General features: G+C 39.8%; 1 protein-coding gene across 2 annotated transcripts; it reads left to right on the top strand.

The window, feature by feature from the left end:
• Window positions 1-3,534: 3,534 nt before the first annotated feature.
• Window positions 3,535-20,344, top strand: ppp2r2ab (protein phosphatase 2, regulatory subunit B, alpha b). 2 transcript variants are annotated; one of them, XM_079256071.1, is made up of 11 exons: window positions 3,535-3,638; window positions 5,296-5,364; window positions 10,220-10,317; window positions 10,455-10,620; window positions 15,288-15,400; window positions 15,585-15,762; window positions 15,882-16,046; window positions 16,160-16,329; window positions 18,931-19,022; window positions 19,127-19,413; window positions 20,127-20,344. In XM_079256071.1, the coding sequence occupies exons 1-10, from the start codon at window positions 3,632-3,634 to the stop codon at window positions 19,404-19,406; spliced, it is 1,338 nt and encodes a 445-aa protein (XP_079112197.1). In that variant the 5' UTR covers window positions 3,535-3,631; the 3' UTR covers window positions 19,407-19,413; window positions 20,127-20,344. The 2 variants fall into 2 exon arrangements, with proteins under 2 accessions (XP_079112197.1, XP_079112196.1); XM_079256070.1 differs by having other exon boundaries at window positions 19,127-20,344.
• Window positions 20,345-21,857: the final 1,513 nt, after the last annotated feature.

The raw sequence follows: 21,857 nt of genomic DNA, 5'->3' as shown, positions 1-21,857 counted from the left end.
TAACTTGGACTAACATGGAGGATTTGTTTTCATAGCATTGCTGGTCGACCACGGATTGGGTGGAGTTGGACTGTCTGTAAACGTGCCTTGAGGTCACTTTTTTGGGAATTGGTTTTATACAAATAAAGCTGAATTCAATGAAAATGAACTAAATTAAATTTGACAATGTAATCTCAGAAACATAATTTTCTCCCGTGGTAGTTTATAATCTGTGGGTAAGATGTGAAGGATCACAGAACCTGATTTTTATGATATGGTGACAAACAGAACATATCTGCCATCTTAACGTCATGCCAAAACACACAAGGTACTTCTTTATTTAACCATTTCCTCACTATGCATGGAAGAATTACCAAGACGCATCCAAACAATCTGGTTTCCTCTGATGTTTTATATGAGACATTGGCTATGAGAGTTCATGTTTTAAAAACTGAGCAATCCTCCGGGTTAGTGTTATGTTTAAGGGGAAAATAAGGCCAAAAGCGTCTTATCATGGACATGTTAACAAGGTTAAACAGGCAGATTTCTGTGGAAGGGAACTTATGATCGGCCACATGGATCTTAAGAGATGTTTTATAGATGCACAATATTATCATTAACAGCAGATATTGGTTTATACCGATATAATCATTTGATAAAATTATGGAAAAACAAAATCCAAGTCTGTCTTATGTGGCATAAGATACAAATACTTTCCTTGTTTTGATTACAAACAATTTCAGTGATGCAATTTGACATGTTGCATATAATGCAAGCTGAAATCATTTTCTTTTTTTACATTAAGAGTGAATATTACATTACATTCAGGTTATTTTTTTAATGTCTGCATTTGCCAATAGGTTGGCACACCAAAGACTAAGAGTATTGAGAAAAGGAAGGTGGTGATAAATATAAAAACACCTAAAATGGCAATGACATTATATCTATATTTTGGACTGTGAATAGACTGGGCTCATCATCTTTAATGGGTAAAATGGAAAACAACAACAAAGTTATGTAATGTTATGGGTGTTTTGATTTTTAACAGATTTAATAGAAAATGGGAAAAGAAATCTGCCAATTATGCACCTAGTATACATTGTCGGATTATCCATTGGGCATTATGGGCACGGGCCCAGGGGCATACACCCAAATGGGGCCCATGTGGGGTCAACGTAGGGCATACACCAGCAGTTTGGACATGAAACAAAATGTACATAAAAGTCACATAGTTACACAACAGTGTCTAGTGGATTGCTAATGGTACCACTGGTTGAGCTAGGGTATCATTCACAGTTTTCACAATGTCACGGTGGGGAAGGGGGGCCCTGGAACACTACGGGCCCAGGGGGCCTGTGCACTTTTAATCCGGCCCTGCTAGCATATACAGCTGACTAACACACATGATCAAGTACCCACCAGAATAAATATCACTAGGTGAAGTCAATATCACATAAAGTAGCAGCATTAAACCTGCAGATTAAGCAGGATAATCTGGTTCAGTCATACTCTCTCCATCCTTAGACATCCATCAATGTGTACGCGCGTGCCTTTGCATCTGCTGTGCTGTGTGTGTGTGTGTGTGCATCATAAAAACCCTTTGGTGGACGTGCCTATATGATTTTCGTGGGGTGGGGAAGAAGTGACTTGTGGGATGCGAAGTAGCCAGCGGAAAGAAGGGAGGAGAGTGGAAATTTCAACATTTAATTTTATAATTTGATTTAGTTTGAATGCTTTACTACCATATAACTGAGTGAACTCTCCTGTCGCTTTGCGTTTCCAAGATTTCCTCTAAGAATAAAATTGTTTTTATTATGTTTGCATTCTAGATTTATCATATACACAAATATTTGCATGCAGGCATAATATCCAACTATCCAGAAAGGATAAATTTAATACATTTAAACCATTGAGTAGCATATTTCATAATTAAAGTGTATTATTGTGCCTATGTTGCAAAGGTCAATTCCCTTTTAAGATAAGGTTTTGGTGTCATTATTTATGACAAAAACAAATCTGGCAAATCTTACAGAGGACCAGGACAGAGAAGACAGGACAGACTAGAAAGCTTAAATAAAAAGTGTCTTTTATTGCGTTGGTTCACAGAGATTCCCTCTACGAAGCTGTGCGCTCAGCCCTGGGGCACCACCAGGAATTTTGGGCCCCATAAAAGACAATGGCATAGACCCCATCACTTGATCGCAAATTTTAGATTTTTGTTTTTGCTTCAAGCTGATAAAAAACAGCTTTTCATCGGAATAATAAAGATCTAGGTCTCTCTTTAACCCTTTATGGAGCAAGTGACAATTTTTTGATCACTTCGTTTTCTTTCATATTCATCTTTTTTTTAAGTTAATGTTACAACAGAATTGAGGTCTTGGTTCATACTAAGGACAATTTTAGGTTAAAATTTCTAATTTGAAGGTATTTCATTGAGTGCCCTATAAAGGGTTAGATCACAGTGCATACATCTAACTAGGTTATTTTAATATAAATGGTTTATCAGTTTATATTTCTGCTATATGTTATTACCATAGACTGTATCTGAAAGATGGACGGAGACTTCGGCAGTTAAAAGTGAAGCCTATGCGGAAGTGCATAAAACTGCAGTTCCGCCTTCATCCACTAGGGGCTGGCTGCAAAACAGAGCAAATCCCCATAGACTCACATGTTAAAAAGACCAACTTCACAGTAGAAATAAACAAGTTTACAGCCTGGTTCAAAAATCCATTTTTTCGGTTTAATAGGTCAGGTTTACCTTCATGACAACTGTGGGGGGAGTGAATTTTTTTCTAACTTGCCGGTTTAAAAGTAATTTAATCTTGAAGTTCGGCATATTTAGGGGTGTGTCTATTTGATTGACAGGTACCAATCTCCCGCTTCAAGTCAGAAGAACGTAAAACAACCACAGCTTTTAGCCGGTTAACAACATGACTTAGCTTTAGCCTGCTTACCTCCATTAGCTGGTTAGCTCCTGTTATCTCCAGGTTAAGTCTTAGCTACAGAAAACTCGGAGTTTGCTCGATGTCAGTCATCCACCATGATGCTCACAGCCCCCCTCTCAGCTTCACCTCTTTGCCTATATTTGTATTTTCCTGGAGAGATGGCACACATGCCTCTGCCAAGATGACGATGGTAGGAACCGCCCACCAAGCTTCAATTCAGCTCTTCAGAAACCTATGGCTGACTTCATGGAGGCTACGTCCATATCTTCATATACAGTCTATGGTTATTACAAACTTTGAAAAAAGTATCTTCTATTTTTAATGAAGGTTTATGATTTTCTTTTATAGTTTGTACATCTTTTTGGGTCCCTATCAAGTCGTTGGGCCCTAATCTTCCTAACTTCCGCCCCCCCCCCCCCCCCCCCCCCTCTGGCTCAGCCCCCCAATGTTCCCAGGTCGAGGAAACGCCCCTGGAGGAGAGCGACAGATACACGGAGAAACGGCAAAAGGGAGGAGCGGGAAATCAAAGGAACGAGTAAAATAAAACCTAGAAAAAACGCCTCATTCAAGGCCTGACGTGCAGGTTTTTTGCGCACACAGGCAGCAGATACTGAGCGGAAGAAAAAGTTCACATCCCACGAATCGGCGCGTGGGAGTCGGAAGCAGGATCGTGACTGACAGAGGCAAGCTCCACTGTCTGTCTCGTCATGGCAGGTAATCTTTTTTAATTAATACGCATAAGTGCTCAGGTCTGAATGGCGTGTTTTTGCTCTGTTCCGAGAAGCTATTCGTCCCGACAGGTGACAGATGAAGCTAGTTGGTTTAGCTAGTGGTGGCTAGCTAAGCAAACTTAGCCAATGCTAACCTTAGCTAGCCACCAAACTCAAGTGTCATCGCCCATCTGGCCGGCTAAAGCCTGATAGCATGCTGCTTCTCGCATTTTAAAGCTATTAACTGAATCCCCGACCCGAAACCCCTTATTGCAAGCTAACTATATTAGCCAAACATTGCTGTAATTCTTTGACACCATAATGCCAAGTTCACGTAGCTTTCACGCCTGATTTTCATACTTGTACTTGGGTCTTAGAGATTGCTGTTTTGCATGTTGTAGTCTGGTATTAATGTTCATACATAAAGCATAAACATATTTCCGCACAAACATGCCTTAGCTGGCTTGACAAACCAGGCAAGCTAGCTTTAGCCGTAAACTTTGACATTGCCTACATGCAGGCTAGCAATCCAGGCCTGCTGAAGACAGAGGTGTTTTGGAGTTTTTGCCAAAAAAAAAAAAAAGAAGATATAAGAATCACAGTGACTGTGTTTAGGACACATGAAACTTTAAAACAAAGGCTATTCAGATACGATCTTAAGGAATTCATTAATTGCACACTTGCATTGTTGTGTCATTCATTCCCTTATCGAGGCAGTAAAGGTGGAGTTGTAGTTACTGAAAAGGGTGTGCAACCACAGGAGCCGGTTTGGATGAAGTGCTGTCTAATCGCATTGCCAAACAAGTGGCAAGAAATAACTCTTGTACATGCATGGAAGTCGATTAAGCAGGATTTAACTCCAAGCATGGGTCTTGCATGTTGCAGGAATTAAATGGTGAGATGATTCTATCATTGAAACACTTTGCTTTTTTTTTTTTTTTTTTTTTTTTTTTTTTTTTTTTTTTTCAGCATTTCCTGGCTTATTGTTTCATATCATTCATATTGTGTATGACTCAGATATCCTTTGGTCCTTTCTTAAAGCAGTTTCTGTTGTGCAATAGCAAAGCCGGTGCAATCGGTATAGAAAGCAGTGAGTCTTAATATGTGCTCTTTTACAAAATGCTGAAGGACAACCAGTTTTGATGAGTGCTTATTATCAGATAAGGGGATATTTCAGAGTTTATTTTTTTGATTATGGGAGCCCGGCCTTGGAAAAATCTGCAGCTTTTACAAGTTGAAAAGGCCTTAAATTGTGAAATGAATGGTGATTGTTAACGCGCTCTGGAGTTTACTCGGAATTATGGACATTATTTGCACCCGACACTTCCCATAACATAACTGGTTCTGCAAGTATCATGTGTGCATAGACACATATTATCCTGAGTGAGAATTAAGTCTGTTTTTCTGCTTCAAGGCTAGACTTTTAGGAGTTGTAAGGATATGTGCACATCAGTTTTTTACAACAGATCTGTCATCTGCATTCAGTCCCAGCCTCATTTCAGTGATCCCTCCCAGTCTTCAAGCGCTAAAACCAAGTCCTTTTATTGTTTATTTATTATTCATGACTAGTGAGGCTTTTAGTTTAATCTACACTTGGTGTAAACAAGGTAATAAACCAGTCAGAAATGTAAGTGAAATGCTTTTTTTTTTTTCTCTTGCAGGACCTGGAGGTGACATGCAGTGGTGCTTCTCTCAGGTGAAAGGAGCCATTGATGATGACGTAGCTGAAGGTATAGGCTCTAATTAAATGTAAATTCTTTACCAATTGAAAGCATGGAGAGAAAAGTGGAGAAGGTGTGTGGAAAAGGTGTCATAAAAGAGATGATTACTTCTTCCATATCTTCCTGAAGCTTCAACACAGCAATGCCATGGTCAGCCAAACTGTAATGATACATTTTAGCGAAACGTTCCCTGCAGCTTTACAGGAATATAATGGGTTTTCACATGAACTCGGACTCCCTGATGTTGTGCTAAATTTAAAGGCTTATCTTTTGTGGTCATTACGCGATGACAAGAGAGAGCTCTGCGTCTTTAAAATGTTAGTCATGTTCAATTTTCAGCATTATTGTAACATATAACCACTGATTCATTCATATGTTTTCTTCATAATCTAATGATGGATTCATACAGCATGTTTCCTGAAACTTTATTACAGCGTTATGACCATCATGGCAGCGCTGCTGTAAAATAAGCTCATAACATTGTTGCTGTTTCACATAGAAAGCTCCCTGCCGATACCGGACATTCGCCTCAAATTACCAGTGTTGATTCCTGAAACGATCAAAAAATCTTTCAAGACATGTTCCTTATGCTTACTGTTGACTTGATAAGGCAAATACACCATTTTTAAACTGGTTTAACAAGGGGAACACCACTGTAGCGTTTTCGCACATGCATTTACAGCATTTCCCTCTGAATATGTGCAGTCCAAACAAGCTACTTTGGGTAGCGTTGTGCTCTCCTAATGGCTTGTGAATCTCTTTTCCACCAAAGTGGTTCCAGTGCGAGTGGTTCCCAGCAGGAACCATAAACCCAGTTTACTGTTAAAACTGTTCAATGACGCAGATGAACAAAATTGCAAGCGTAGTTTATAAATGAGGTGAAATCCGTAGTTGTGTCTGGTGCTCTGTGTTGCACGTTGAGCAGCATTTATGGGCAAAATAAAAAGTTTACATCCATCTTCTGTTATTCTCCTTTGAATGAGACGGGAGGACCATACACAGCGGTGGTCACAGCATTTTACTTGGTCAGGTTGGGCTTGAGGTTCGACCCGCCACCCCGAACCAGCCCATTAATCCCTGATTTACAGTGAGCAGTTGAGTCAGTTTGTTTATGCGTGACACCCCCTCTGAAAGTCGGCATGCTTTAAGATGCTGATGCATCTCAGAATTTTTCTTTTTTGCAAGTGAAAGAATGTGTTGTTGCAGATGCACTAACATGACCACGTGTCTGGAATGCAAAGAATCTCGACCTGCTTTACTGTAAGGCTGCGCAGTTCAGTTTTTGATGTTTGGCAGTGCTCTGGCATGTTTCTGTTTTCTTTTTGTGTTCCAACACGTTAAAGCAAAATGTTAGTGGATTTTCAGGAACACGGAGCGGCTTTTCTCCCCCACAGATATCTGCCCTTTTCCTTGTTCTTTAAACATAGATTTGGAAACTTTAGCGATAGTTTTTTTTTTTTTCTTCTTGCAGCAGGTCACTATACAGTCCCAGATTACCTAGATGTGAGGTTAAGGTGATGTTGTGATGTGGGTGGAGTGTAGCACAGACTGTTTTTGCATCAACGCAGGACCATATAATGATTCACCTGCAGGGGTAGATGGACGGTTTTATGCCCCATTTTTGCTCTTAACATTTTTTCTTTTTCCATTTTTTGATGTATAGTACAGGCTGACCATTTTGATATGTTCGCGTAGCCTTTTCTGACGTCTGTTTTTAGTTTTAGATAAATAATCCGCTGCTGAGTGATACTTCACTATTTAAAGCAGGGGTGTCATCAGGGGTCAGAAGTGACCTGCCAGACTGGGTCTGAAGACTAAGTGTTTTATTTTAAATAACTGCACCTCCTACTTGCCCATGTTGGGTTGCTTTTTTTTTTTTTTTCCTTTTTGCCAACAGATTACTGAAAATTAAGATTCTTAAATTGGTCATACATGTACCGAATCTTTTTCCATTTTCTGCTTCAGATTGTTAAATCGTTGGACAGTCGGATTGGTGGGTCAGAGCTTTTTTGTTTCTAAACCAGTGAACTTGTTGTAGTTCAGGAGCCACATACACGCATACATACACACACAGCACACTTCAGTGTTTCCTCTAATTAATACATTACAATGTGTTAGTTTAAACCAGTGTGTCTCACTTCCGGTCGCCAGGCCCCCCCTGCCCTGCCTGTTTTAGATACGTTCCTCCTCCAAAGCACCTGAGTCACATTAGTGAACTTCCTCATCAAGTTCTTTGCAGCCTGTTTACGAGCCTTTATTTCATTCAGGTGTGTTAAATCTTCATTAGGCTACGTTAGCGTTGTGGCCAATTACGTAGTGTTGCATAGCATCACATTTGCTGTTTATTATCAAAATATTGATTGAAGTGTGTTCAGCTTGTAAAATTTGAAGCAGCCTATCCCCAGCTAACGTTCCTCTCTCCAGATTCCACACATAATGAGCTTGTTGATGCTCTACTTTACCTGTAGGCTTGACTAATGAAGTTTAATTGGATCTCACCTCTCTCCCCTTCGCCATACTCTACACTGGGGCTGCACAATCAATCGGATTTTGATCGTGATCGTAATATTGGTGGCCACAGTTAAATATCGTTGACGATCAGGTTTATTTACATTCACAACGTGAGCTCTGCTGCATGCGTCTCTGATCACTCAGGTTCTCAACCAGTAGTCTGCCAACCACCAGGGGGTGAATGCGTGGTTAAGGCTTCATTAAGCTAACTAAATAGCAAACGCGCACGTCTTTTACCAGCAGCCAGTTAAGTATCGTTGGATTGGTTGGACATTTGAGGTGGGCGTGGTTAACATGGAAAAGCATGAAGCGGTAAGATGCCGCTTCCGCATTTTTCCTGTTGCAGATTAAACAGATTGTTTTGATTAAACAGCTGATCAAGGTGGTAAGAAATACAAACATTTCTACAACATGTGGCATTAAAATACACGAACTCTGCCACGGGCACAACCCATCCTGCCACGGACTAAGTTGCACGTTGAATATAAAATAAAAAGCTTCATGGCACAAAAAGCAGACATCGCTGCCCGCATTGATCCCTCGCGGCTTCAGACGAGGTTTCTCGTGGAGGATGTAACAAGTTTTAGACTGATGAGAGCAAGTCATGTTGACAATGGAAAATACAGCTGCATCAAAACACTGGATGAGAAATATGAGAGGCGACGGACAAAGGAAGAGTCAAGTGGAGGCGGAAGTGCTCGTAATAAACTCCAGACGTAAACGCTGCAGCAGGTATTTACCTGTGAAACTTCATACAGCCATAGTTCCTGCAGATGGAAGGAGATCACTGCTGCCGTTGCCCAAACACATCTGACACGATGATGACTGACACAAAATTACACAAACAGTTTTATATTGTTATGTATATCGTTATGGGGATATAAAATGAGCTATATCGCCCAGCCCTAGTGGCCCACCACCACTGAGTCAGTGTAGGGGAAACACTGCAGTTTGGTGTCAAGTGGACTGGACCTGTGAAATATAATACCATAACAACCTGTTGAACACAAAAAGCCCAATTTTTCCCTTTATTTTAGTGTAAAGTAGCAAATGGTCAAGATATTCACAGCTAATGAATTGTCTTGTTAAATTAACAACTTGAAATTTCTTCACCAGATATTTAATCACAGGTATTTGGATTTGGAAAAATACAGTTTTTATTATGAGTAGAACTTTGAAAGGGCTAAGTTTTTTTTTTTTTTTTTTTTTTTTAAAGTCTTTTACATTTCCATATTTGTAACAATCCAGACAACCCGAACTGGGTCCCCTCATAATGCAAACTGAAGTCAGATCTAAGAAGATATATTTTATCCTCCTACTTAAGAAATGTTTTATATTTAAAAACAAAAAATTTATTATTTTTTTATGCATTTTTACTATTATTATTGGAAAAAAATGCAGTTAGTGTCTTCTATGTGATTGTCACATTTACTACATTTATTAATGGGGTCAAATTGACCCTTTTGCATCAAGTATGGATAAAAAAAATTGTTATGCAATCACTGAACTAATCGTTATATTTATCACACTTTATTATTTATTCACTAAATCTTTCATTTCAAGACCATGATTTACTTCTTTTTTTATTTTTTAATTTTTTCATTTATGATAATATTAGTTTATATTTTAATGTCTTGATCTGGAGATTTTAAATGTGTTTTTTTAAAAAGATGTTTTATTGATGGGTTGTTTTGTTTTTTTATGCTATGTTGTAATTTCATAATTTGTTTGACTGCAAAACAAATCTACCAAAATAAATAAATGAAATCTACGTCAGCGTAACATTTAAACAAATGCTAGTTGAAGTAAAGATGTGTATCAGATTTACCTAGTGTGGGTGTAATGGTGCCCTTGTGTATCTTAGCCAGTGGTGTAGATGTGTTACACCCCTCTTTGGGCCTCCGGGAGACCAGCGCGTACAAAGAACCCTCGCTGCAGTCTTGTTGGGCTTTGTGTTTCTGCTCCAGTGGGCAACAAAGAGTTAAGCAAATGTGCATGTACGTGTTTTTGAGTTTTATTTTATAAAGTAACCTAATGCTGCTTAGGGGGGAGATGGTAATACAGTCTCAGTTGAGGGGGAATGGATGAGGTGGGGGGGAGGTGAAGGAAAAACTAGGTTACAGATCATTTTCCGTCTGCTCTACATGCTGTGATGGCTCGCTGTGTCTCAGACCAACATGGCAGTAAAGCTGCTGCTTTGATTCCCTCAAAGAGAAAAATCCAGAACTTCTTTGGACTAATAGAGTGTTTTTGTTTAAAAAAAAAAAAAAAGAAAAAGACTCACCGATTTAAAAATAATGGCGAATGTAAGTTTAATTGGCTCCTTTTGTTTCCTTTTGCTTTTTGATTTCAGCGGACATCATATCCACGGTTGAGTTTAACCACACAGGGGAGCTGCTGGCCACTGGAGACAAGGGTGGGCGTGTTGTCATTTTCCAGCAGGAAATAGAGGTACACACCCTTTCCTTTTTTTTTTAAATTTTTTTAAAAAAAAATAAATAAATCCCTGTTGATATGCTTTCTGTGTAGTGTTACGTGTGTGTCCTGTACCTGATGAAACAATGAATTTTCTTCTCTGCTCCTGGCAGAATAAAAATCCGCCTCAGTTCCGGAGCGAGTACAATGTTTACAGCACCTTTCAGAGCCACGAGCCCGAGTTTGACTACTTGAAGAGTTTGGAAATAGAAGAAAAGATCAACAAGATTCGCTGGCTTCCTCAGAAGAACGCTGCTCAGTTTCTGCTTTCGACAAACGGTAAATTAGTCACTGTTGTTTTCTGGTGAAGCCAGAGGGGTAACTGATTTTAAACAGGAACTGCTGCGACCATATTTTTAAAAGTTAAAATTCAACATGAACAGGGGGAAAATCTGCAGAAAACACACATTTTCATTAGACCCCATTCATATTTGGTGTCATTGCCCATTTTGCGTGGTTTGGTCACTGGTGGCCAGCTCTCTGGGTGTGTCTTTGCATCTGCCGCTATAGACACACTACAGAACTTTTGCTGTTTTCTCTGTCACACAACCCCTATTGATCACTATTGCAGCATCCATACCTGATCTGTTAGCTTTCTCCAGCCAGAAAAAGACAATTTTACAATGACTTGTTTTGTCCCTTTGTCTCTTTTAATCTACTTGCTGAATCGGTGATGTTGCGTTTTCAAAACAACCAGTTCCTTATTATACCGTGAAGCAAAACTCTGCTGCAACATCGCTCAGCATCCTGGATGAAAAAGTTGTATAGTGCAGTTTATCAGCTTCGGAGCGCTGCTTGACAACAGCGCCTCTAGAAATGCACATAAAGGATGCTACTGTGTCATCGAACAAGTCTGGGATGCAGAGTTTTAAAGTCAGAAAGTTGTGTAATGCATCTTTAAATTGTCTCAAACCACGCAGTCAGCTGCGCAAATTGGCCATCATCTCTTTTCTATACCTTTACTCTATATGTAGGTGCACACGTGCAATGTCACAAACAGCTATGTCACAAACAGCTATGTGTGTGACATTAAATGTTTCACGCAGATGAAATTGCAGCACATACAACCGATGCCAACAGTTATATTTGATTCTTACATTGGTAGGGACTAGAGGGGGGCCAATTTACCGTTTAATCCATTCATCTTGATGTAACCCGTGTTGATTTAATTCGGACATGTAAATGTTCAAAAACGATTATTCTTCATTATAATTAAATGGCAGAAATGCAGCTGGGAAAGGTGGCAGGAAGCTAAAAGTAAACAACACAGATAGCAGGAAGCTAGCAGCTAGCCTTGTAGCTACTGGTACTGAGCGTGAGATTTACTCATCGGGTATGAGGGCTAGTGTTTGGAAACATTTTGGTTGCTATGGAAACGAGAACAAGGCGGGAACAAGACGTACGCCACATGCAAGCTGTTAAAAGTCAAAATAAAATCTGGTAGTAACACTACAAACATGTGACATTAGATCCATTCCAGCGTGGGTTAGAGGAGCTTGTTGTTCCTAACTATTGCTACATGGGATTGCTAACACATTCTTCCTGTCCTGAATCAAATCAAAGATACTTTATTCGTCCCCGAGGGGAAATTCAAGGTTCAAGCCAGCTCATCCAAGGTTAGACATACAGACAATTAACATTTATGACAAGTTTACAGAACCGAACTGAAGCTTAGTTTTACCGGTGCCGCCTTATAAATGAAGAAAAGATGACATGAGGAAGGATGGTGTTGAGGGGAAAAAAAAAAGTATCTCTACACTTCACCTAAAGGGGGGGAAGGATAACAAAAAAAACATACCTCTAAACATAAGCACAAATTCAGACGATAGACAAAACACAAAATTGGAGGGGGGGTGGGTGGGGTCTCCCAGACAGCCAAGTGAGGTCGCAGCCAGCCAAGCAGCACGCCCATCTGGACTGGTCTGGAGAAGGCGGTGAAAGGTAGCAGAGTGTGTCTGTAACTGTTGAGTGTGTGTGAGTGTGTGTGTGAGTGTGTGTGTGTGGAGTGAAGACTCCAAAGAAACGTTTAAAGACAAAATGGAAAAATATGTTTGATATGTGTTGAAAATATTTATGGTTTCACAAAAATGACAAAGTGGAGATAAATTTGTTTGGTTACTTGATTTAGTGGATACTGAATGGAGTATAAAATAGTATAAACGTTACAACGGAGTGGGGGGAAAAAAAAACAATGTGGAAAAAAGATGCATATGCTTTCATCCTGATTCGATTCCGAGTTTTTTGGGTGCCGATTTCAATTTACATTGCGATTCTCACAATTTCTATATCGCTGATTTTTGTAGACTAAAAACAAAAAAACTACAAAACTTTTTTTTTGCTTGTCATTTTTCTTTATTTAAATGAGGAAAAAAAAGGAAAAAACAGCACAGTAGCCAGACCATCATTCTGCTGCTATAATGCCCAAGAAGAAGAGTAAAAAGATCAATAAAAACAATAAAAATGACAAACAAATTTATAATTGATTATTTTTATTTGAAAAAAAAAGAACAAAACAATTTTTTTTCACCAAAAAAAGAAAAAATCAATTTTAAAATTGTGATGCAAAAAATCTTGATATTCCATTTTTTTATTTGATTTTCCCACCTTTAATGGAAAGTGTGGAAAAGAAGTGAAGAAGCGAGTTAAAGCAGGTTGGAACGTGTAGAGAAAAGTGTCGGGTGTGATGTGTGACAAGAGTTTCAGCTAGAACGAAAGGAAAAGTGTACAAGACGCTGGTTCGGCCAGTAATGTGTGGTTTAGACACAGTAGCACTGAAGAAAAGACAGGAGGCAGAGCTGGAGGTTGCTGAGACTAAAATGTTGAGGTTCTCTCTGGATCAGATCAGAAATGATTGCATCAGATGGACTAAACATGTTAGACGTTTTTGGTGATAAAGCCAGAGAGACCAGACTGAGATGGTTTGAACCTGTACTGAGGAGGGATGCTGACTGTTTCGGTAGAAGGATGTTGAGGTTGGAACTGTCAGACAGGAGGAAACGAGGAAGACCGAAGAGGAGATTTATGGATGATGTGAGGGAAGACATGATGGTAGTTGGAGTGAGAGAAGAAGATGCAGAGGATGGAGTTAGAGGGAATCAGATGATTCGCTGTGGCGAAGCTGAAAAGAAGGAAGTAGGAGGGACATTAAAGTGGAGACCCCTGGAGGGTGAGTGGGGTTTGTTTTGCATGTTTATTTGCAGTATCATGTCATTCAGAGTTGGCCTGTCGCAATAAGTCAATTAATTGCATGATAAGAAAAAATGCAAGCAATAAGTTTGCCGGACACAATTATTTTCAATTTTCATCTCCATTGTCCTGACAGGCCACGATCACTGGGGTGTTTAACCAACACATTAAACACAAACAGGACAGTACAACATGTGTGTACCCAGACAGCATGGTTGATAAAGCGATGCGGCCCTTTAATATTGTTAAAAAGGCGACATTTTGTAAAATGTTGCAAACATTTCACAGCCACTATGAATTGCCTGGATGAACAGCAATTCCACAACTTTACAATGACATAAAAAAATGACATACTGAAGGCGATCAATGGCATTCAATTTAACCGTTCCACCTCTGATCAAGTCCAAACATGTCCTTGAGATGAGCATGTCAAACAGGAGCTGTAACTGTGTTACAAGTGTTAAGACACCATATGTCCCTGAAAACCACGTTTCCAAAACCCCAGGAGAAATCCTGATCTGTTTCAGCAGACTGAGGACTGGATGAGCGTAAACTAGTCGTCACATCGAGCTAAATGTTCTTTTGAAAGTGTGCCCTTGCATTATTATGGCATTATTGTTATTTTAGTTGAAAATGGTCTTAAAACAACAACAATAATTGCTCAGTGCAACATCATCGTCTATCGCAATAATTTCTGAGACAATTAATCGCATGGTAAAATTTGTTACCATGACAGGTCTAATTCAGAGCGGATGGAAAATCTGAACAAATAAATGTTTATAACTCAAAATATTCTACATTAGTTTTTGCTGCTATTTGCCAACTAAATACAAGATCTTAATGATTTATATGGTTTGAATACTGATGGACTGGCGACCTGTCCAGGGTGAACCCCGCCTCTTTTTGTAGGCTGTAATAACTGAAAAAAACAACCACATGAGCCAGAAATGAAAGAGCAGAGCCAATCATGTGAGAGTGGTGTTTACAAAGTGAGTCTTATATCAGTAACTGCTTGGCCAGGTAAAATCCACCGAGGTCTGATCTTCGTTATCTGTGCAATGGAAAACGTGTGGGACGACTCAGGACTTGCAGGACATTGGCAGGGACACATCCCAGCCCCCTACGCCCATCCACCAACATCAGTCAAAATAAAGGCGGCGCTATTAAGGCAACTTGTTTACAAAACCTCTCCCATTTCTTTGTTTTTTCCTGAAAAGATCCCGATCATGAGATCATCTCGCATGAAAACACAACAAAGGCGGGGTTCTTTCATCATTTCCACAGTGCAGCAGTTCCTGATTATATTTTTATCAATTTTTATATAGAAATTTCCTGATGCGAATGGTGGTTGTTAGGACAGCGCTAACCACATTATTAGACATTATTTTATGTACAGTGGCATATATGCGTGTGTTTGTGTGTGGATGTTTGTGTGCATATAACTATTTTTACACTTATATTACAGTGATAAATAAATAGTCTTGTAGATTTGATGGGAAAGGGTGGTTTAAGGTGGGGGTGTTTTTAATGTAAAACACTTTGAGTTGCATTTTATGTCTGATAAAGTGCTCTTTAAAGTTTGATTTGATAATAGATCATGTTCAGGCTGCTGAATGAGGCTGGATAAATGTGGCCTTAATGATCAGATCTGAATGCATCCTGAGAGCTTTCATGTCTCCCCGTCCAGCTATGATTGTGTCACACCACATACAAACGTGGCCTAAATGGAGTATTTTCTCTCTCTCTGACTCTTTACACAGATAAAACAATTAAATTGTGGAAAATCAGTGAACGAGACAAGAGACCAGAGGGCTATAATCTGAAGGAGGAGGATGGACGATACAAAGATCCTAACACTATCACGGCACTGCGGGTCAGTCAGTTACGGATCACATTTGAAGCTTTCCACGCTGATGCAAGTCCCAAACGCAAATATTCTGCATGGGTTTCCAAGCTGACTGTCGCCTAAACCAGCCGCGTTTCCGTTATGTCACTTCTGTAAACTGCTTTCATCATGCTTTGAGATGATTTCATTTTTTCTTTCCCCCTTACATCAGGTACCAGTTTTAATACCTATGGACCTCATGGTGGAGGCCAGCCCACGGCGGGTGTTCGCCAACGCTCACACCTACCATATCAACTCTGTCTCGGTCAACAGCGACAACGAGACCTACCTGTCTGCAGACGACCTCCGCATCAACCTCTGGCACCTTGAGATCACCGACCGCAGCTTCAGTATCCTTAAACCACCTTTTTTTTATTTATATTTTTACTCGAATTAAAGATGAATTGATCAAACGTGGGTGTAAAAAAACAACTTGAGCTGTTCTCCTCCTTGACTTTGACCTCCTTAGATATTGTTGACATAAAACCTGCCAACATGGAGGAGCTCACGGAGGTGATCACGGCAGCAGAGTTTCACCCAAACCAGTGTAATACCTTCGTCTACAGCAGCAGCAAAGGAACCATCCGCCTGTGTGACATGAGAGTTTCAGCGCTATGTGACAAGCACTCCAAATGTGAGAAACCCCACAGCGTTATTTTTTTTATAATCCCTTATCTTACAACTAGATTTAGTGCTTTGTTATGCTAAGCTACGTTTTCATTTGTGCATCCCTCGTCTTCTGTCCAGTGTTTGAGGAGCCAGAAGATCCCAGCAACCGCTCCTTCTTCTCTGAGATCATATCCTCGATCTCGGATGTCAAGTTTAGCCACAGCGGACGCTACATGATGACCAGAGACTACTTATCAGTGAAGGTTTGGGACCTGAACATGGAAAACAGACCAGTGGAAACTTATCAGGTGAGAATGACTTAAGCTTGTTGCGTTGTTGTAAACACAGATGATGATGATGATGTCTGGGATTTGATGGGTGAGTTGCAACAGACTGCAGGAACAATGTATGTCCCATGAACAGATTGGTGCAGAACTTGACAAGCTGTAAACATCAGTTTTATGTGAATCAGGTGTGTTGTAGTCAGGAAACATGCAGTATCTGCAGGACACCGACCCTCAAGAACTGGATTTGGAGATCTCTGCTTTAATCTGTTAACATGCAGTGACATGTTTACTCCAAGCTGTCATTAAATGCACGCTGAGCGTACGCACGCTCTGGGGGATCACCAATATGCGGGAAGCGGTGGGAATTGAAAACTGGTTTTGCTGAGGAACTGGTTCCAAAGCATTGGAATCGTGCAACACTTATCAATGCCTGTATCCGTGGTAACAGGTGCTAGTAAGCTCGCCGACTACTAATAAACCGTGTCGGACTCGCTTTGTTGCTGGAAGAGGCGATCCAGAGCAGAGCGTGGCGACATTTAACAGAAACATGACAGTCCCACTAAATCTGATGTCTGTACCGGAGAGATCTGTAACAGACCTATATCCTAGCACGGATGAGTCCAAAGCCTTATCACTACTTTGCTCCGTGCTTGTTGGAGTAGAGTACTTACAAGAGGTCTGATGTTAGTGATGGAGTAACTTCCTGCTTTCTCTGGATGCTGGCGAGTTCTTTACTGATAAACTGGAAGTTTTACTCCTCGTGTCAAAACATCCCAGCTACATCTGCCTGCAGGCTGCTAGCGGCTCATTCATTTAGCAGTTAGCTCACCTGTTGCTCCATGGAGACTTGAGTAAGCTAGATTTGGGCATTTTGTTGATAAAATCAGAGTGAAGTGTGGAAACAGCGATGGTGGATGGGGGTGTATTTTGCAACATGCTATTGTGTGCATCGGGCCGTGTGCGATGCGTAGAACAGAGGACAAATGATGTGCAGTCACAAAAATAACGTCACAGTTTGGTTGTTTCATTAATAGAATAAAGTAAATACCTGTGTTAAAGTAAAAGCCGATGGGACGCCGCCATAATATAAATGTAGGGAATTCAGATGTCCGATATAGGAATTGTTGCATTGCTCATTTTTCCACCTGTTGATTTTAGTTTCTGGTTAAAGTGGCAACAAAACTTTAACAAGCTTCATAAAACAGTTTTCAGTGTTTAAATTATTTCAGTCTTTTCCAACTTAATGTAAGCATCTACAGAGTTTTTATATATTTTATGTGTATTTGCCTTTTTTAGGACCAGATACATAGTTTAGGCTTCCATATCAGTTTGAAGGTTTTGTTGAGCCAAATATTTTTCGTCACCTTGTCTGGATATGACAGAAGATTGGCAACTTAAAGTTTAGATTTTCTAGACTTTTATAAAAGTAAATTGTTGTAAATGGCTTAATGGAATTGATCCATGGGGCGTTTTGCTGCCGCTGCTTGCCACCGTGACTTACGCTAGCAAAGCAAAGCCCTGGACCATCATGCTCTCACTTCATAGAGATGTACTTTCATATTTAATCAATTAGATATTTGTTTCCCTCTTTGATGATGCAACAACAATATTTCTGTTTAAAACAGTCTGAGAAATGTCATGTTGGCCAGCATTAAACGCTTTTGCAGTTTACAGGTTGGGTACTACAAAGGAAGTTGTATTTCATGCAGCACTCCTTTCAGTATTCGAGGAGGAAAGTTTGCTTGTGAACCATAAACTTAAACTTTTTGTTTATTGTAACAACAGCAAGACCTAAACTGCCCAGAGCCACATGTGTTAAAGTGCAGTTGGGAATAAGAAGTGTGCAAATCTGTGTGCAGAAAACACCCAAATGGCAACAAATCACCATACCTCAAAATACAGTCCCATCTCAGAACCTTATGGTATCCTGTTAACCACGTGAAGAACTACATATCTGCATTGGAGAGGAAAGCATGGATACATCTGGTAGAGCTAAGATGGATATACATGAGTTGTTCCAAGTATAAACAGGCTCCAAATGACTGCAGCTCATATTTTCTTTCATTATACATGTGTGTATTTAACATGTCCATAATTAACTCAAATCCAGAAGTGTTTTGCGGCTCTTTTCATTTTGAGATTTTTTTTTATGAAGTTTACCATTTTCTTCAATTGTTTATTGTCAAGGATTGGTAAAGTTCTTACTGTAATGTGTTAAAATCCAACAGTTCCAGGTAGTCTAGAGCCCTGAATCACTTCCAACTCTGCTTTTCCCAGAAATTCACTCATGACATGTTGGAACTGCCACAGTGGATGTAAATATCAATCAATGGACAGGAGTGGATTTTATTTTCATCTTTATTTTATTGTGTGATTTGTGTTATATTTAGTTTTGAATGCAGGAATGTTATGTAACAGGAGCCACACCTTTAACAGTTCCCGGTAGTTCTGCATATTGGCCACTAGGTGGCACTGGAAGCATGGTTTGCACCATGTTGACATAAGTTTGCAGAAATTATTTCAGACTTCAAGTGGTGAAAGGCTGCTATACTTCACAGTGGAGATCAGGTTTTAGTTGCCCTTTCAGACTTGCTGCTTATTACATTAACTGAATAATTACAGGTTCACGAGTACCTGAGGAGCAAGCTGTGCTCGCTCTACGAGAACGACTGCATCTTTGACAAGTTTGAATGCTGCTGGAATGGCAATGACAGGTACAGACACGTCACCTGCCTCATGCATATGTCTGCTTGGTCATCATTTCAAGGTTATATGTGTTGACAACTCAGTCGCTTTTACATCTTTCCCTCTCTGCCAGTGTGGTGATGACCGGCTCATACAACAATTTTTTCCGGATGTTCGACCGCGGCCATCGGCGGGACGTTATGCTGGAAGCATCCCGCGAAAACAGCAAGCCCATGCAGGTCCTAAAGCCCCGCAAGGTGTGTGCCGGCGGCAAGCGCAAGAAGGATGAAATCAGTGTGGATAGTTTGGACTTCAACAAGAAAATCCTTCACACTGCCTGGCACCCCCAGGACAACATCATTGCCGTGGCAACGACTAACAACCTCTACATATTCCAGGATAAAGTAAACTAATAACAGGGTGAGTTTGTGCAAAGATCCGGCGTGGGTGTCCTCAGCCTCGCCGCTCCCATCCAGGGTGATCTGCGGTAACACCGACAACCAGTATCCCTGTCCGTCACTACCTGGCGACCAAACTTTGCCACTTTGTTCTAGACGTGGACAGAAGAAGCTTCTCTCGGCCGTAATGTCTGTCTGAAGCAGAGTGACGTCTGCCTTGTTGTTTAAGTGATGTTGTGCCAAGCTTTCTCTTTTTCTTTCTTTTTTTTTTTTTTGCCTGCCCACTTGCCCTTTACTTCTCTTATGTGGGTAAAACAGTTTAATTTCCTTACAATTCTGACTACAGGCACATTTATTTTTATAACGTCCCCCCCCCCCACCTCAAATGGCTCTGTGGTAGAAAATAAACACTTTAGTATGTCCCTTTGTCCTGTGCCATTGTGGTGTTTATTTTTCTAAGTAAAATTTGACCCCTTTTTGTGTGTGTGGACACACACTTTTTTTTTTTTTTTTTTTTTTTTTTTTAATTAAAGTAAATCATTAATCATAATGTTGGTTATTTTGAGGTCCTCATCTCCCATGTTTATTAAAACGTACTCTACGGATACGCAGATGTGCTCGGGTGCTTTTTTTTTTTTTTTCTTCCCCCCTTTTACACACACTCTAGCTGTTCACACAGGACAACAATACCTCAACAGTGGCCTCCAGGATTTTAAGTACGGTTTGTTTTCACAGATTTTTTTGGTCCAGTGAGGTGTTGTCCTGCTCGCTGTTGCTGTGCCTCAAGCTCTGGTTGGCCAAACAGGCCCAAACTCCAGAAGAGATTTTCTTTTCTTCATTTTTTCCCCCCACCCCTTCCTTTTCTTTGAGATTGGCTCTTGTGTCTTGACATCTTTTGTGCATTGGTTCCTCTTCCTCCTTTTGTGTTGCAACAATAGTCAGGTATGAGAGATAGCCTATACAAAGAAAATTGATTGTCATATATATATATATATATATATATATATATATATATATATATATATATATATATATATATATATATATATATATATATATATATATATATATATATATATTATATAAGTTTAAAATGTCACCAGATGTGGAAGTTGTACCTTTTTAACTTTTTTTCTTTTTTTTTTTTTCCCTTTGGTTGATCTTAAGTATTGTCTTCCCATGGTGTACCATAGTTCTCAAGCAGCACTTCACAACAGGGAGAACTTTTGAGTTTGACACTGGACTCTTGCTGCACCATCTGCAGTACTTGGATATCTGTATTGTAAGCCTGCATTTAAGAAAAACAATACATTATTTGGGTCATTAAGTCACTTAAAGCAACTACGAACTACTGCAGACAATACTGTGGTGCAATAAAGCCACACAAACGTTTTCAGGACTAGAGATTTACAAACAATATTTAAAATGTGGACAGTAGAGATGTTGATGCCTCTAGTAATGTATAAAAGATTTTACTCTGGACAGTGAAGAAAAAAAAGAATAAAGGACTACTTTTGCATCCTTGCGATTGATTGTTGTTCAGCATGCGTTTTTAAATGCTTGGGTGTATTTGTTTTGATAAATGTGACATTATAGAATAGCTTGGATTGATCTTTAACACAGGATTTATGACTGTTATGATTGGAGGACTGGACTCGGACCATAGAGGGTTAATAAAAAATCTGCTGATGTAGTGTCCAGTTCCCGAAAAATGCAAGTGAGCACACATTTGACTGCAGCGTGTACGTGAAGGCACGCACGCGTCTACCAGCAGAGGAAAGTTGAGCTCAAGCCAGTCTAGGTGCCACACCCCATCTTTATACTTGTAGTTAAAAGCGAATATATTAGCACCGATGGTCCTGAGGTGCCCCCTCCTGCTTGTTACGTAATAAGTAATCCGACTCCCTCTTGTTTCAATCGGACGTTGTTACGTCATCACCCAGTTCCGAGGGGGTCATAGACAAAAACATCATATATACATAGACACCGCATTGTCTCACGCTGCCCGCCATCTTGGGTGGGTCTCCCATGCATCTCCGATGCATTTATTAGTAAGGTGTAGACCCAATCACAACAATAATTTAATTAACTTTTACCTGATTTTTCCTCAGTTTGGTTTGTTACAAAGGGAAAAGATATTGTTATGACACAGATCACTAAAAAAATTAAAAACGTGTTTTTATGCTAAAATATCTTCATAATGCTATTTAACTAAGACATAATGTAGTTAAAATATAAATAAATGTATAAATGAATTTGATACTAACATATTTGATTGTTTATTGATGCATTTGGATTTATCTATCTATTTTTATCTGGTTAAATTATTATTCAACCTTGTGAAAAGTAATTCCACACAATCTGCTTTCATTTGGCAGGTTATTGCAACCGCATGCTGAATAAAATACGGGAATAGTCGCTGCTTTCTCTTGACTACGGTTCACTCTTTCTTAGAGATACAGTTGT

Source organism: Telmatherina bonti (assembly GCF_933228915.1).
Source record: "Telmatherina bonti genome assembly, chromosome: 17".
In the NCBI taxonomy this organism is placed as follows: Eukaryota; Metazoa; Chordata; class Actinopteri; order Atheriniformes; family Telmatherinidae; genus Telmatherina; species Telmatherina bonti.
Note: the sequence above shows the minus strand (reverse complement) of the source record. Positions and strands in the feature narration are given on the sequence as shown.

Coding starts and splice junctions, on each gene's coding strand:
- ppp2r2ab (XM_079256071.1), top strand. Junction 10,621..15,287: donor GTTTCTGCTTTCGACAAACG/GTAAATTAGTCA, acceptor CTCTTTACACAG/ATAAAACAATTAAATTGTGG. Junction 15,401..15,584: donor ACACTATCACGGCACTGCGG/GTCAGTCAGTTA, acceptor CCCTTACATCAG/GTACCAGTTTTAATACCTAT.